The sequence below is a fragment of the Carya illinoinensis genome, chromosome 11 (assembly GCF_018687715.1).
Source record: "Carya illinoinensis cultivar Pawnee chromosome 11, C.illinoinensisPawnee_v1, whole genome shotgun sequence".
In the NCBI taxonomy this organism is placed as follows: domain Eukaryota; kingdom Viridiplantae; phylum Streptophyta; class Magnoliopsida; order Fagales; family Juglandaceae; genus Carya; species Carya illinoinensis.
The window spans coordinates 15,338,499-15,356,041 of record NC_056762.1 but is presented as its reverse complement, the minus strand read 5'-3'; the positions used below and the strand labels follow the sequence as shown (position 1 = coordinate 15,356,041).

The following is a 17,543-nucleotide window of genomic DNA, read 5'->3' as shown; positions in this document are numbered from 1 at the left end:
ATAAGAAATTCGCTATAATATTCTTGTTTGCAGTCTTTCATAAAGAAGACACCTTTATTGGAGCTTCCTTTCCAAAGGTTGAAGGAGGAGTTGGAGAAGAAGAAGAAGACCCCTGCAAGTTGTCTGGATGTCCCCTTTTTACCTAATCCTTCTTTCTGCGTGCCCCTGCGGCTATAGTGGTGAGGCAGGGCCTGCTTTGCGTGTTTGACCGTCTCTCCCTTTCCTATTGTCTCCTGACACTCCCTAACTTCCGAACACCCTTTACATGCCTTTTGACCCTTACCCCTCTACCTCCCTGCTTCCCCTCTTGTCCCCTAGTAATGGCCTTATGGGCTGGGCCTAGTCTTGGGCCTAATTATTTTACCCCCTCAAACTATCCTTCATCGATTAATCTATCTTCTCTTAATGGTTCACCCTTGCTAGAGCTCAAGGTTGGGGGAATGGCCCTCCCTATCTTTCTTCTTATCTTTGTCTTTAGATTAAAACATTCTCATTGGTTTAGCTAAATGTAAATGCAAATCAAAATTTGACTAATAATCCCTTAAAATGATCTATATTGAAAGGGGTAAAAGATAAATATTTTGCTTATTAACTACAATAACTCTGTATGAGTGTAGAATTACTGTTTACCCTTCATTAAATAATTTATATTAATTTCTCTGTTACCCTTCTCCCTCCCATAGACCAATTCTCTCTTCTCCTTGACAAAAACCCCAAACGGTAAGATATTTCTCACACGCTGACTATCCTATCCTCAACAAACCTCTCTCACTTCACCTCTCGCACAAGCATTCAATCCCGAATGGTAAACATTTTATCCTCAAAGAACCCCTCTCTCACTCTGCCTCTCACACAAGCTTTTAAAACTAAAACAGTAACTTTTTCTAATCTTATTCATTGTTCTCTCTCTTTGGCCGAGACTTGTTGATCCCTTCCCTAAGATTTTGTGGCTACATTTTCATATCTGAGGTCTCCATTCACACAACGACGCTGCACTTCCTCATCGACAAGGCACTTCAATGTCGAATCTATGGTAAATGTGAAGCCAATTTTCTCTATTTTTCTAAAGTAATACTTTATTAAAATGGGTTGATTTTCTCTACAACAACTGTTGAGAATTTAGGGATTTGATATTCTCATATTTATGTTTTTTGTTTGTCAGTGTCCAAAGGTTAAAGATTCTAAACGTCGAAAGTTTTGTATTTTTGGTAAAACCCACCTTGGTTTTTGTTGAAATCTTCTCAAATTTGTGTTCTTTGATTCATGTTATGCCTTCAATGTCATGCTTACATGTTCTAAAAAAATTGATAAGTACTGTAAATTGTAATTTCTCTGAAAAATTGATGGTACGTATTACATGCTTTGATATTATGCTCTGTCACCGTATTATGTGAAAAAATGTAATGCTACTGCAGCAACAAGTTGGTATAAAACCCAGCCTTGTTGACTGCTTGGATGGGTTTTGGTTCTATATAATATGCACTATTCATGACATGCTCTTCATTTGTTCTTGGCATACCTTCCTTTGTTCTTCATTTGCAGCTAGCATGTTCTTCAAATTTGTATTTTCTGTTGCAATCTCACTTCTAAGCAGTTGGGGTTTTTTTGAAGTATAGTAACCATTCTTTGACATGTCGGAAATCACACAATAACATCAATACTCTCAACCACATATAATAGAAAAGAGACGTTTCACCCATGAGTCCCTCCCTTTCATCTCTTTTGTCAAACATTCATCTACTCTACTGCCATCATCTCAGTCAGGTGTTAACCATTTGAATAATACAATATTATATGTACAGGATATACACTCCATTTTATCAAAATTTTCTTTTTTAATTCGATTCTTTAAGTATTAAAATACTCACCATTTCCACGATAACACGTAAGACTATGATATAAAATTATATTATAGATAACATTTTTTAAAATATAATTATATGGAAGATTATAATTGACCACATGTATCATTACTGTTCTAAAAAAAACCGTACCCCAAATCCAATTTCAACGTGGCTTGAGCATCTGTTTCTGTACGGCTGATGGGCACAGTGACACAGCCGCATGAGTACCTCCTCGAATTCCAATGGGACGATAAAAGGACGCTTTCGCTTTTATCTCTCTATAATTTTATTACTGAACCGAACAGAACGGTAGGATTTTCTAGGACCAAATTTTCAGTCCAAGAAAGATAATGAAACAGACACGTGGGAGGGATGAAAGTCAGAAACATCATTTTTGTGAAATAGTTACACTCAAAGGCAAATTACCATTCCATGAAAAGATTGGACGAAGATTTGAACGGTGGGTATTCAATGTAGAGTGAGGGTAGGTTTACTATTCTTTTACATTTATTTATTATTTTAGTACATTTAAAATTTTAATTTTTTATTATTTTATTTTAAATATTTTTTTAACATCTTTACTCATTAAAAAAATAGACAATTTTATTAATTATCATTTCTTTAACAATTACTTAAAAGAAAAAAATTTAAAAAAAAATAATAATAAAAAATAATAGAAAGATAGTCATAAACTGAGTTTGAACAAAATTTTCAATATTTTAATAGAAGAAGTGGTCAATTTCAAAATCCATCTCTTGAAATCATGAGAGCCTATAACTCCAAAATAATGTAAGATTCAGATTTTCAACCTCTATTTTAATATTCAATCTGCGGCATTACATCATTTAGGAAAGACAAACAATTAAAAAGACAGTTTAATGCTGGTGATCTCACGACGACATTCGGCACGCGGCGTTGAGGCACGCATGCCCTCCCTTGTTCACGTCTATTTTTTCAGCCTTTAGACTAATTCTATGTATAATCTTCTATTGTATAAGTTTCGAATATTATTTTAATTATATAGTGATTGTATAAAATTACGGGTCAATTTTTTTAATTACTTTATATTATTTTTCGTAAATATAACCGTACTGTTTTTTTACGGTAAAAGGACTACTTTTTCTTGGCAAGTGTGTGGGCCAGCTTGACGTAAAATGCCAGCGAGACTGGATTTTGAGCAGACTTTAGTGGACCTCAATGTGAACAAGGACATTTTGTTTTACTGCGTAAGGACAAGAAATTTCTAAGTCAATAATTTAGCATCTTACCTCACCTGAGGGAGGCATATAAATAAATAATAGAAATGATTGGTCAATGTAAAAATGCTGATTGATTGATTTCCTTTTCACGTTAAATTATCAAAAAAAAAAATTAAATATAAAATAGATTTGATATATTAAATTAAAAAAATTTATTTATTATTTTTATATTTTTTTATAAAAAAATAATACTTATAATAGTAAAAATAAAAATATTGACTAATTATTTTAAAAATAATAAATAAATACAAAATTTATATAAAAAAATTAATTTTTTTTCACTGTAAAATTTATAATTTAAAAATTACCTTACGACGGAGGAAAAACTGACACGCCCGCACGGTGGTGTCACGTTGGCAGTAAATAAAGAAAATGGTTTGCAGTTGCCATACGTCGCCATAATTCCATGCATAGAACTTCACCTTCAGTCCTACGACGTATACGTAAAAGCACCTACCACAGAGGCGACTGGGGTCGTTTACGTTATTTACATCTCTTCATCTCAATAACTTCCGTATAGTCTCTCTCTCTCTCTCTCCGTGGCTTGTCTTTTTAGAGCTGTCAACAACATTCATAAATACTTCTATTGCCTTTGATCAAGTCAGTCCTCTTTTAAGTTCTTTTATACCGAATGGAAAGGGCGACTCGGTTAGAGAGAGAGAGAGACGGAGAGAAAATTCAAAGGGCGTACGCATGCCTTCATGGACTTTGGAAGGAGTACTACCTATTATTATTATCATACCTATCCCTCGTTCCCACCCCCCCCAAAAGCAAACTACCTCTAAGCGTATCCCTCCTCTCTCTCTCGCTCGCTGTCTCTCTCTCTCTCTCTCCCCCTCTCTCTCTCCTCTATCAACAGGCTCTTCTCTTCTTTCTCCGAGCTCCTGAGGTTGGTTTCAAATCTCCTTTCTTTTATCATATTTGATGCCTTTCACTTTCAATTCCGCGTTCCTGTTTTTCGTTGATAATGGTGTGAAGGGGTAAATTTTTCTTGCTTTTTAGATGGATGCTATAGGTTTTGTAGATTCTTTTTTGGGTGAAGCTGTAACTTTTTGCTTCTGTCATTTGTCTGGCTGAACTTTTGTTTTCGTACTTAACAAATGGATAGATTTTTATTCGACTTCTGATGATCTCCACTGTCAGATAGACTTTTGTTTGGTCTCTAATAATTAAACCTCTGACGCCTGGATTTGTGGAATTTGATTACTCAGTGGTTTACAGTACATCTCCAACACATTTTGGCGCACCTATCTACCTATCTTGGGTGTTAATTTTGTCCTCCTCTCGTACATCATTTACCATTTATTGATTTTTATTAAGATCAGCTAAATTCTGATTGTCCGGCACGCGGTAGATATGCTTCAACGTGGTAGCGTGAGACATACGTTGAATCATGAAAGGTGGGCATGATGATTGTGATTCAATAACATAGTTTATAGTAGTGAATGTCCCCTGTAATACGAGAGGGAGTTTTGAGAGAACCATTCGCAGATGAGCATCTGAAACAATTGGAATTACCCAGTCCAAAATAATAAAGGAATTTAGAGAGACTTGTAGGACATGGATAAAACTCCCATATGATGCTAACATTGTGGAGGAACGAACGGTCACTGCCATAATTTTAGGCTGTGTACATTTTCTCAAGTCTTATAGATGTTTCAGAAATATGAACGGTAAAGTTAACAGCAATATTGTTTCACATGTGTCTTCATTGTTTTTGTTTACACTAGTGTTTCGCCAATTGTAAAGTTACCAAAAATTTTCCATTATTTTCATTTGCTGATTATGCACTAGGACTAATATGCATGCTCAATGTTTGAGTTTGGCAGGTCTTGGAAGAGTTTTCTTTCGAAGCCACTGTTAAACAGTTTTACATAGCAAGGCTGGTATCACTGAGTTATGACTTGTTTTCATTTCTCATTCAGCAGTAGGAAGAGGGGACCGAAGTGTACACAAGGAACCTTTGATGTTGATGATGGTAGTAACTAATGACACTAAAATATTAGATGTTTTAGGACCAACTGTTTTGTTTTCAAGACTTAATTATCACTTTCTAAGAATAAGCATGCAAACAAAATGACTTCTGATTGCTGATTGCTTTTTCTGAACAGATGTGTCAGGCATTCACAATGTGAAACTTTACCCTTACAAAGAGTTGAGAGCTGCTACTGCAGATTTTAGTCAAACCAATAAAATTGGGGAGGGTGGTTTTGGTTCTGTGTATAAGGTAACTACAGATGCTCTACTTAACATATACTTTATTTGATCATTTTGCATGATAATTAAGTTTTGGAGAAACTCCAATTAACCTCATGAATAATCATTCCTTTTATATATGAATTCAAAATTATCAATTTTGTCAATTACCACTGCAGTTTTGAAGCTTCATTTGCAATTTGCACCCTCCATCAAGATTGACCATAAAGATTGTGCCATATCAGTTCTTTTCATTCATCTTAATGGTGAGATCTTAATGAGGGTCAAAATTGCTACTAAAGTTTCAAATTGGGCAGACAATTATCAAAATTGGTAGTTTGGGGGTCATATTTAAAAAAGATTGATTATTTAGATGGTTTAAGTCTGAGTCCCCATTAACATTTTATATTACTTACATTCTCTCATGAATAACACCTTGTTTAACACTTAATTCTGTTTTGCCAGGGACGGCTTAAAGATGGGAAGATTGCTGCTATAAAAGTTCTTTCAGCCGAGTCAAAACAGGGAGTGAAGGAGTTCTTGACAGAAATTAATGTGATCTCAGAAATAGAGCATGAAAATTTGGTTAAGCTCTACGGCTGTTGTGTGGAAGAAAATCACAGAATTTTGGTCTACAACTATCTCGAGAATAATAGCCTTGCACAAACACTTATCGGTAAATTCCTAATTTTCTTGTTTTGGAAGGCCTTGCTTGTATTATGCTATTATACCTTTGCTTTTGCCTCAGAGATATCGATCTATAACTTAACATCGTTACTGTGCCTTAATATATATGCTCTGATTTAAAATATCAGTTTGAAACGTTCAATTTTGTGGACATGCATCTTATTTTGGCTTTCATAGTTGTTCAATTAAACAGCTCCTGAATGCCCTAGAACCTTTTCAGTTTCAGGTGGAAGTCAAAGCAATATGTACTTTAAGTGGCGAACAAGGACTAAGATTTGTATTGGTATTGCACGCGGGCTTGCGTTCCTTCACGAGGAAGTACGACCCCATATTATTCATAGAGATATCAAAGCAAGCAATATTCTCCTTGACAAAGACCTAACGCCCAAGATTTCAGATTTTGGGCTTGCAAAGCTTATCCCACCCAACATGACTCACGTTAGCACACGTGTGGCAGGAACAATGTAAGTTGTAGCATTATTCTCTTGCCTTAATGATAGTTGGTGAAATGAAAGTGAAAACTTGTTCAGACTCACTTATCCATTTTTGGGTCCATGCCTTAGCTTTTGAAATGATAGGCATTTTAGCTGTCGATGCTGCATGTTAATTTGGTTGATAATCATAAAGGGGGTTCCACTGTTTGGATTTTTTGAAGTAAATGATGTGATGGTAGGGCATGATTTTAGCTGTCGATGCTGTTAATTTGGTTGATGATTATGTAGGGGGGTTCCACTGGTTGGATTTTTTGAAAGTAAATGATGTTATGCCCCAGGCATATGTGGGAAGTAAACATACACCTGTCATAAAGTCTTGCTCTGATTATGTTGATATAACCATGTAACTCAGGTTTAATTTCTTTTTTGAGTTATGCTTTAATAGCCCTGAAACTACGTACCTTCCCAATGGAACAAACGTAGTATAGGATCTTTCTCTGGTGCAGCTCATCGGTAGCGATGTGTTTCAAATTTGGTGTGCTTCATCCCTACAAGTCAAGTTTCTTTGATCTTCGTTCATCACAATTTTCAAATGAAGTCTATATTTGTCCATCATCCATTCCCTCTCCATCTATTTATCTCTTATTTTATGCCTTTTTTTTTTTTTTTTTTTTTTTGAGTTTGTAAAACATATGAATCAGCTATTAACATTTATATTTGTTATTTTAGAGGTTATTTGGCACCAGAATATGCAATAAAGGGGCAATTAACACGGAAAGCAGATATTTACAGTTTTGGTGTCCTTCTTTTGGAAATAGTAAGCGGGAGATGCAACACAAATACACGATTACCTTTTGAAGAACAGTATCTCCTAGAGAGGGTAAGAATTTCTTATTGAGCCCCTCAAAGAAATCATGAGTTGTTTTCCTTTTTCTTACTATTAAGATTAAGACTGCATACGCATTCCATTATTTGAGAAGATGAAATTGATTTGCGACTTACTTCTTGTGAAATTGTGAAAAAAAAAAAATCGTATCAAGTTGTTTTGGAGTATAGGCATCAAGGTATAATCATTTTGAGTTATTTGTGTTTGATGATCAGAAAACTGATGTAAAGTCTTTAATTATTTAAAGTGATTCCAAAGCTTGATCAAAATCTTGTTCAATGGAATGAAAATAATTCTTTAAGAATACGATTTGATTTAACTTATTTGTAAGTCCATGTACTCTTTATATCCATGCCCCATGAGAGATTTGTTGTATGAGCCACATGCTTTGTCAGCATAATCTATAGTAGTAAGATATGCCACTTTACATGATCTTAAAGCTTCTTCTTTACCATTTAATGATGGCTTTGATTGTCAAATTTTGAATGTATCTATGATAAACTGATGTAGGACAAGTTACCCAAGAACAATGACTCATGTTCAGCATGATCAATGAGAACTGAGGTCAATCACATGGGAACCGAGATAATTCCCTTCTTGGTTTTGCAGGATCAAGTAAAAACCATTACAAGTCTCAAGACCATTGATTATCATCTAGGATTGCTACTATAATTAAAGGGATATACTATCAATAAATAATTAAAGGGATATACTAACCTTTGAAAATCAATTCAATAAATATATTTAGTGGATTGCAGAGCCCGTAGCAGACTCTAGGATGTTCGTAGTTTTATATGTTGGTTACCACCCTATCCATTACTCTCATTTTGAATTAGTTGTTATCAAAGCCTTCTAATGAAGGCAGCCAAGCATACTGGCAAAAACCATTTGGGTGGCACAAAGTGGATATGGGACTCTTCTAAGTCAGATTTTGGTTCATTCATGATCCCAATTTGCTATGCATGAAACCCAAGCAGAGCTTAGGTTAATGAAGGAGTCCAAATGGTGTCATTGTGTCATTTTAACTTTTTATGATAAAAGTTGAAACCAGCAATGGGATTTGCTTGCAACCTGTTTGTGAACATAATCTTCTTTACATTGAATGATGATGCTTTGGATATGGATGCATGATTTAGCAGTGTTGGAAGATAAGAACACAATGGTGGATATGACGTTGTTAAAATATACTAGTAAGCTGAAAGATATGGCCGTCCTAGCATACCTGATAATATCAATGGATATAGGTATAACAAGTGGTACAGAAGTATTGAAAGATACAAATGTGTTGTGAGATATGAGCACGACCTAGAATAAATATGCGCCAAGGGATCAGAAGGAATGAGAGATACAAAAAAAAGTGCTGATAGAGATGGTACTGCTGGAGTATAGTGTGATGCTGGATTTTGTGGTGAAGCTACCTACCTACGTGGCTGATTTCATCACGAGGCAAGACCATGGAGATCAGAGTTTTGTAACAATGTTTTTGGTAGTTTCAGTGGCATTAAAGGAACTTTAACTGATTGCAAGAAGTCAAAAAATATGATGACTAAATGGGAATTCCAGACGAAGAAGGTAAAAATGATTGCATAGAACTTTAGGAGCGTATTAGCTTGGTACTTAGAAAAAAAAATAGAGAATTGGCTTGGTGGCATTGAAGATCAATGGAATTGTTTTGATAATATTTCATGATTAGAAGAAGTCAATAAATATATTGACAAAACGCAGTTGCATTCACCGTGGTCGCTTTTTGTCATGCAATCTTTTGGTAGGATTTGAGCTTTTGAGCAAATGCTTTATCTTGTGCCATGCGTGAAGGGTTCTTTTTCCTTATCACATTTTGTAAAGCTGCAACTGTTCCCACCATATTTAGTTAGCAACTATATTCAATATATGCATTTATTTTAAACAGCCGGTTTTTAGAGAGAGACAGTCCACCTTCTCTCTAAAAAACTCTATTCTCGTACGTGATAGCCTTTGCTAGAGAGGAGGGTCGCTTTCCTTCTCCTTTTCCTTTCCGCACTGTAAATACACTTTCAAAGTAGTGTTTTTTTCCACCTCTCTTTCGGTTTTGGTCAGATTTGCTTCTCTTCGGCCTTCTTCAGCCTACATACCACCGCTTTCTACAGCTGCCAATCTACTAGGAAGATGCGGAGCTGTGCCAAAAATCTCGGCGCGTTGTCCTCAGGTGCAACTTGTTTCCGAGCATGGTCTTCACGCACCGCTGCCCTACGACGGCTACACTCGCCGTTCCAGCCGCTTCATCTCTCAGAGATCCTTCAGATCTGGCCCACCCCATCCCCTTCCCACCGGCGCGTGGCTGCCTCACGCCTTCACAAGTGTGCGGGTTTGCAGATGTTCACTGGCCATAGATCAGTCCACCTAATGCCATACTTTCTACTATATTTTCACTTTCCCTAATCAGTGATTTTGAAGAAAGGATTATGAATCTCTCCAAAAATCATCTTAATACAACAAACAACAGTGCACCCGCCCCCCCCCCCCCCCGGCCGCTTCTAGCAAAGCTGTTCGCATTTTTTTGCAAACGTCTTATTACCGTCTTTTAAGATTGTGTCCTCTTGGTAGGATATGGTTGAAGACCAAGAAATTGGTCGCTAAAATCCGTTTTTTTTTTTTTTTTTTTTATCCACCCATTTACACTGTTGTTATTGTTCTAAGGCGTTTGTTGGGGAACCCCACCCTCTCCTCATGTATCATATTTTTTACTTTTTTAATGAAGTCTATTCGCTTGCTTAAAAAAAAAAATATTCAATATACGCATACAATAAGAATAATAGATGGAACTACAGCCTGAGGTACAACTGAAGCAGTTGGAGAATATAGAGCATTTGATGATGCAGCAGTCACTTATAACACCAACCCAAGATAGAAACAAGGATGTTTTTGAGGAAATTGGAGAAGAAACTTAGGATTGCTTGAAAAGTTTGACTACAACCTAGTTGAAAGCTTTGATCAATTGCAAGAGGAGATTGTCAAATATGACAGTAGACCTATAACCCACATCCCAGAAACCTGATGTTCCTTCTAAAATAAAGGGCTCTAGATCAGTTGACTTCTTAGAGAGGAGGAGGAGGAGGAGGAGAAGAGGAAGAGGAGGGTGGGGGTTCGGTTTTTTCTTTAAAACTCACTGTGGTGCAAATCAGTTGGAGTGGCAAGCAAGTTGATTTTATAGTAGTTGACACATTTAATACAGATATGATTCGTACGAGTTCGTCATTGCTCTCTCTCTCACTCTCTCCCTTTCTCTCCCTCCCTCTCTTTTGCTCTCTCCTCAACTCGTAGATGTAAGGTTCCTTAGTGCATTCTAGTTAGGGCCCTTAAAAGTCAGCTGCAATCCTTTTTGACTGCTTCCATCCGACATAGTGAGCTAACTGAACTGCCATGAACACCCTCTTCATGAGTCCTTATTGCCACCTTGTTTTGAATATATATTCTAGTTTTAAAGATTTTATCTGTTCTCTATGATGTGTTAAAAATGGCGCCCCTTCCTGTTGATTGCTTCTATTGAACTTTGACGCATTGATGTTCTATTTTTATATGGATATAATTATTTGCGATTGAAATGCATATAATCTGTCTCTCTTCATCGGGAATTAATCAATTTCTTATTGACAGTTAATCCATTTCTTGCCTTGTTAATCAAGGCCATTGTATTTGATTGAACAGTTCATTTTTCAAGTCTATCTTCAAGCCAGGAGTTTCGGTAGAGTTCGATTTCTATGAATATGCAGATTTCTTACCAAATAAGACTGGGTCTTCCTTAGGAACTTCTTTAAGAATAATAAGATATATTTATTTGTGCTGGCAGATTATTTAAAATCATGAAGAAAACAATTTAATAATTTAGGGACTGTTCATGATGTGAATTGTCCTGTGGCAGACGTGGGAACTTTATGAACGAAGGGTGCTAGTTGGACTGGTTGACGCAGCACTGAATGGTGATTTTGATGCTGAGGAGGCTTGTAAATTTCTGAAGATTGGTCTTCTCTGCACCCAAGACGCTCCAAAGCTCCGGCCATCCATGTCAACTGTTGTCAAGATGCTAACTAATAAGGTTGTTGTTGATGACACTAAGATAACAAAGCCAGGCTTAATTTCCGATTTCATGGACCTCAAGGTGCGAGGTGCGCCGAAAAGTAAGCTGGACTTGAACAATAAGCCTGCCGAGAAAAATAAATCTTATAACATATCCTCAGGCTCAGACAACCTGGACAGTTCAACCTTGTCATCAGGAACGACGACTGCTGCAACTTTGACCTTTACTGCAGTGTACGACCGGAGCATTTGAACATCAACATGAACAATTTGTCAATTCAAATTTACTCGGTTACAGTCTTAGGGTTTTGAGGCTTGCTGTCTTGTGTAAATTTTACAAAATTGTTTTCTGCTTACCTTTTGATGGTAAGATTAAAATTGTATTCATTCTAGTTCTATAGTTTCTAAAGGTTGTTATATGTGTAAAATATACAACCTCGTTTCTTGTTTGAAGCTTTCCCATAGATCTTTAGCCAATGCTACTCTCTTGTAAATGAAGCAGGTTTGGTAACTTAAAAAGAAATTTTTTGGTTGGGGCTCATTTTTTTAAATTACATGAAGTTTCAGCATTATAAGATTAGTACAGATCACAATTTCCTTATAGTTTACCCCCTACACATGCACACTTTCTTTTTCTTTCTTTGTTTGTGCATGTGTTGGGTATGAAATGATAGGAGAGTTCTGTTCCATTTCTCCTATCAACTAATGATTGTCTTAGATAATCTCTATCTTTGGTGCAAAAGCAAAGGAATATCTAAAATTGCTTTCCCCAAACTCATCAACCAGAGGATCAGAAATTGAGATACTATTAAACAAATTAATTTGGTTATGTTAGAAAATACATAAACAATTAAATATCATATCAGATGATTGTCACAAGAGTGAATGGTGAAATAAAATTCAAAGGTATAGCTCAGTCTCCTGATATTATGTCACACATGATCGATCTCCTAAAAATACGTTTTTCATTTGATTTTTTACAATTAAAAGGTAAAATTTAGTGACTTGTGAGAATAGAGTTGACTTGTTCAATCTAAATAAATTAAAACATGAACAAAACTGTTGTCTTTTTTGGGTATTGGGTATCTTGTCTGAGGGTCTGCTGTGCAACAGAGTAATCTTGTGGTCTGGAAGGGCAGAGTACAGGGCAATCCCCCTACACTTGCATCATATTTAGGGGCCAAACCAGAAAGTTTATTTAAAAATAAATAAATAAATAACTGATTTTTATAAACTGAAAACCGAAAAAATAACTAGTTTTTAACAATTTTGTCAAATTTTGAAGAGCAAGACACGAGAGCCTCTGAGCCTTTAAGCTGGAATAGCCCCTGTTTGGTTTATACGTTCCCTAGTTGGCACCCATGATGATAGTGTCGAAACACAAACAATCATGCCTCCCAATTGAGCATACATGGTTATTTTATATCCTTGTTGGGTCCACACTTTGAGATTAAGCTACATTTTAAAGCCAACTCATCTCAAGGTAAGGGCCTTATGAATAATGATTCAATTAGACAATATTTAATGTTGCAAAAACAAACTTTGCAACATGATATTTACAAATAATAATATACGATAAAAGCAAAAATCAAATAAAACCCTCTCGGCGGCTGTTTTTTGTGTGATGGATCGGGTAATCAATCGTACAAAGAGAGAGTAATCCAAGAATGAAAGTAACAGAGATATAGAAATAGAATTTGATTTTTTTTATCTAACCACAAATTTAAAATTTCTATCATATTAATATGATGATGATGGTGATGGTAGCAAGTATATTAACAATTAGCAGACTCCAATATCTGCAAAGTGGAGTCTGCTCATTTCTCACACTTTACTCCACCCCTTCCCCTGAAGCTCTCTCTCATTTTCTCTCAACCTCCCTAGCCAACCCTCCCTCCCTTCCCCAGACTTAAGACCCTTAACTTAGTATTAATGCATAAATTCGTATAATAGGTTGGAATCGAGGAAAAAATTATTCCCAACTTACGATGTTGATTCAGACGTTGATATGGTGCTCTTCGCATTTATCCATGAAATAAACAATACATAAGCAAATAAAAATAAATAAAAGAGAGATACAAAGATTTACATGATTCAGCATAAAAGCCTATATCCACAGAGTGTTTGGGGGCAAAATCCACTATGATTGGTGATTTTATATTCTCTCATGACCTCACATATCGCTCAATATAATAGAGAAATCTAGGATTTCTAGAGGTTGAAGATGATACCTCCCTTGAGAGAGATCTGGTGGAGGTGTTATGTGTCGTGGAGTTTTTGTGCGTAGAGAGCTTGTCCCTTCTTTTGTAAAGATTTCCTCCTTTAATAGAGATTTATTTTCTTCCTTGGAGTGATAGAGTCCAAATTACCTTGCGAAACATTTTCCTTTTACGAGTCTGAGCTAATTTCTTTTGGTTTATCTCCTCGGTTTTCACTGCCTTATCTCTTCCCTTATTATTAGTGATAGGCTTTCACTAGATTGGACGCAGTCAATTTAGTCCCTAACAGATGCCTGGGATTCTTAAGGTCAACTTGTTTATCAAAAAGGTCTTGAGAATCTTCAAGTCAACCGTGATGGAGATAACTTGCAAAAAAAGCAATTCTAGGAGTTGGTTCATAGTTTGTTATTGTTATGCAATGCAACAAAGATATCAATGAGTGGTCATTAAGAAGAATTTGTGAAATTTGTAGTAAGGGCCTTCGAGGGTGGGCCTTTGTGAAGTTTGTTTATAAGAAGGTTTGCATGGTAATTAAGTGTACTGATGATTGTATTTGACTGTTTATCAAAGGAGTGTGTATATTTTTATGCTCAGTGATCATTTTTGGTTTTCGGTGGTATTAGTGGATTTTGCCCTGTGTTGCAATTTTCTATTGGTGTTTTTCCATATTGATGTGGATGTAAGAGTTTGTTTGTAGTAACCTATTCTTAAGTGGTTAGGGTGCCCGTTGACCCCCTGAATCCATCTTAGGTGGTTGTTGAGCCCGTTGACTCATTCCCAAGGGACACTCATGCGATGTGGTTGTAGAGCTCGGAGGCTTGTTCCTGAAGGTAACTCACTGGCAGCGGTTGTAGCAACGAGTGTAGCGGGAGAGTGCCTCAATCACGTAACTCTAGTGATGCTAGTGTAGCAAGGGGTGCCTCGACTGCGTAACTCTAGTGATGGGAGTGTAGAGGGAGCGTGCCTCAACCGCGTAACTCTGGCGATGGTAGTGTAGCGAGAAAGTGCCTTGACCACGTAACTCTAGCGATGCGAGTGTAGCGGGAGGGTGCCTCGACCGTGTAACTCTGGCAATGTGATTGTAGCAGGAAAGTGCCTCAACCACGTAACTCTGGTGATACGAGTGTAGCGGGAGAGTGCATTGACCATGTAACTCTGGCAATGGAAGTGTAGTGGGAGAGTGCCTCGACCACATAACTCTGGAGATGGGAGTGTAGAATGAGGTTGCCTTGACCACGTAACTCTAGCAATGGGAGTGTAGCGAAAGAGTGTCTCGAGTGCATAACTCTAGCGATGCGAGTGTAGCAGGAGGGTGCCTCGACCGCATAACTCTAGAGATGCGAGTATAGCGGGAGAGTGCCTCGACCGCGTAATTCTAGTGATGCGAGTGTAGGGGAAGAGTGCCTCAACTGCGCAACTCTAGCAATGTGAGTGTAGCAAGAGAGTACCTCAACTGCATAACTCTAGAGATGGGAGTGTAGCAGGAGGCTTCCTTGACCATGTAACTTTGGTGATGGGAGCATAGTGGGAGACTGTCTCGACCGCATAACTCTGGCAACGGGAGAGTAGAGGGAAGATGCCTCGATCGCGTAACTCTGGCAATGCGAATGTAGTGGGAGGATGCCTCGACTACGTAACTCTTCGTGGTGGGAGACAAACCACAACTGCACTCTATGGCTGGAGCTAAAGCTCGTTCGTGCCAAAATAAAAACCAAATATATTAGATTAAATAATCCAAATCACAAGTTTGAGATTTGCAGACCTGAGCTATTTAATCATTGCTCTTGATCCTTCATTGTTGACTCAGATTGTTTGAGTATGCAATTTTTTTTTTTTTTTGGAATCTTGGTTGATATGCAATCAAGGTGCACTATTCATTAACCCTTTTGTCTTCGCATTTCTAGTTGTTGGCTCTATGCTCGTCGTGCTCTATTAGATAATAAATGTCATATCTTAATTCTTTCTCTCCAAGGTTGGTTGCTAGCCACCTTTGCTCGCTATGGAGCTAGTGATCTGTCCATGTACATGTATGTCTGTCTATTGTCGCTCGTCATATTCAGTTGTGTGGTATCGCCATCTTTGCTCACCACCTTTTTGTTGTTGTTCACCTTGGAGTTGTTGCTCACCAACTTTGCTTGCCATATTCATTCGTGTGGTCTCACCATCTTTACTCACCACCTTTTGGCGTTCTTCACCTTGGAGTTGTTGCCTGTCATGTAATGTTGCTCACTATGTGAACTGCTCGGGCTAGCACTGGTGAATGTAGCGAGGAGCTGAAATTTCAGTGGCGAGTGCTTGTGGCAAGAAACTTCAGTGGCGAGGAGCTTCGCATGGCCATTGATCATCACTTTGGGTGAGTAAAAGTATGAAACATTGACATCCATTCTCTGTGGCCGAGTAGCAACCTTCTATCCCTATCGTGTTGGACTAGCGAGCTAAGCGACGACCTCACCAGTTTGAGAATGGCTGGCGCAAACTGGTGAGGTCTGGTTGCTCGCCGTGGTAGCTCACCACAGGGATCGTTGCTCACAGTGCTCCATCGCCAGCCATGGGCAGGGATCAGTTTGGTGAGATCTTTCCTCGCCACAAGGGTGGCAAGGAATGGTAGGCATGATTAGTGAACTCGCTCGCAATCTCTCTTCTCCACGGAAGCCACTAGCAACAAAAGATCACTATTGGCACTCTCTGTCCCCTCATGAGAAGGCAGGTAGATAGGTGGACCTCTGGTTGATGATCCTCTCAAGCTGTGGGTAGCTGGTGGCGAGTCGATTTCCTGCCAGCTTCTTGGGCACTTCCGGTGGCAACGAACCAGTAGTAATGCTCCTATTAGCTCTATATGGCCGTCCATCCTGGTGGCCGAAGCTAGGCCACGCCATGCATGAGGGCAGTGGGCAACAACCCCTACACATGGGAGAACTGGGTGCACAACGTGCACGCCTTACATCTGTTGTGCATGGCATGCACAGTGTGACCATCACATGCACAGTGCATGCCATGCACTCCACCAATTTCTATATAAATAGATTAGTACTAAAAAATCTTATATGTTAGTTTTTTGGAGACGATCTCATAAGCTAAGGAGCCTGAACTTTTATAGACAATCTCGTGAATCATGAGTCAGACAATATCCTTCTCCCAATTCTAGTATAGAGAATTAGTCGACCCCACAGACGACGCCAAGTATTAATGCATAAATTTGTATAACAGGCCGGAATGGAGGAAATAATCATCCCCAACTCACGATGTTGATTCAGATGTCAATACGGTACTCTTCACATTCATCCATAAAATAAACAATACATAAGCAAATAAAAATAAATAAAAGAGAGCCACAAAGATTTACGTGATTGGTCATAAAAGCACGTTCACGGGGTGTTTGAGGGTAAAATCTACTATGATTGGTGATTTTAAATTCTCTCATGACCTCACATATCACTTAATACAATGGAAAAATCTTGGATTTCAAGAGGTTGAAGATGATGCCTCCCTTGAGAGAGATCTGGTGGAGGCGCTATGTGTCTTGGAGTTTTTGTACGTAGAGAGTTTGTCCCTTCTTTTGTAATGATTTTCTCCTTATGTAGAGATCTATTTTCTTTCTTGGAGTGATAGAGTCCAAGTTGCCTTGCTTTTCCTTTTAGAAGTCTGAGCTAATTTCTTTTGATTTATCTCTTTGGTCTTCACTACCTTATCTCTTATGGTATTATTAATGATAGGCTTTCACTGGGTTGGACCCAATCAGTTTCGGCCTGGTTTGTTTTCACAATTGAGATGAGACCATCTACAATTTTCATACAAACTAAGTGAACGGACAAAACAAATCGACATTGATATTTCATCTCATCCCAACTTATCTCATCTTAACTTATTCCATCTATTCAACAACTGTACATTTCACTTTACTCAACAGTAAAGTCTTGCCTGACACTTGCCTGACACAACATGTGATTTATGCATTTTCTCCTCTG

General features: G+C 37.7%; 1 protein-coding gene across 3 annotated transcripts; it reads left to right on the top strand.

Moving 5' to 3' along the window:
• Positions 1 to 3,701: 3,701 nt before the first annotated feature.
• Positions 3,702 to 11,900, top strand: LOC122282072 (cold-responsive protein kinase 1). Of its 3 annotated transcripts, none has more exons than XM_043094003.1 (7): positions 3,702 to 3,992; positions 4,933 to 5,081; positions 5,215 to 5,330; positions 5,765 to 5,975; positions 6,207 to 6,450; positions 7,150 to 7,300; positions 9,383 to 9,788. In XM_043094003.1, the coding sequence occupies exons 2-7, from the start codon at positions 5,003 to 5,005 to the stop codon at positions 9,722 to 9,724; spliced, it is 1,143 nt and encodes a 380-aa protein (XP_042949937.1). In that variant the 5' UTR covers positions 3,702 to 3,992; positions 4,933 to 5,002; the 3' UTR covers positions 9,725 to 9,788. The 3 variants fall into 3 exon arrangements, with proteins under 3 accessions (XP_042949937.1, XP_042949936.1, XP_042949935.1); XM_043094002.1 differs by lacking the exon at positions 9,383 to 9,788 and adding an exon at positions 11,205 to 11,900 and having other exon boundaries at positions 3,706 to 3,992; positions 6,213 to 6,450; XM_043094001.1 differs by lacking the exon at positions 9,383 to 9,788 and adding an exon at positions 11,205 to 11,900 and having other exon boundaries at positions 3,708 to 3,992.
• Positions 11,901 to 17,543: the final 5,643 nt, after the last annotated feature.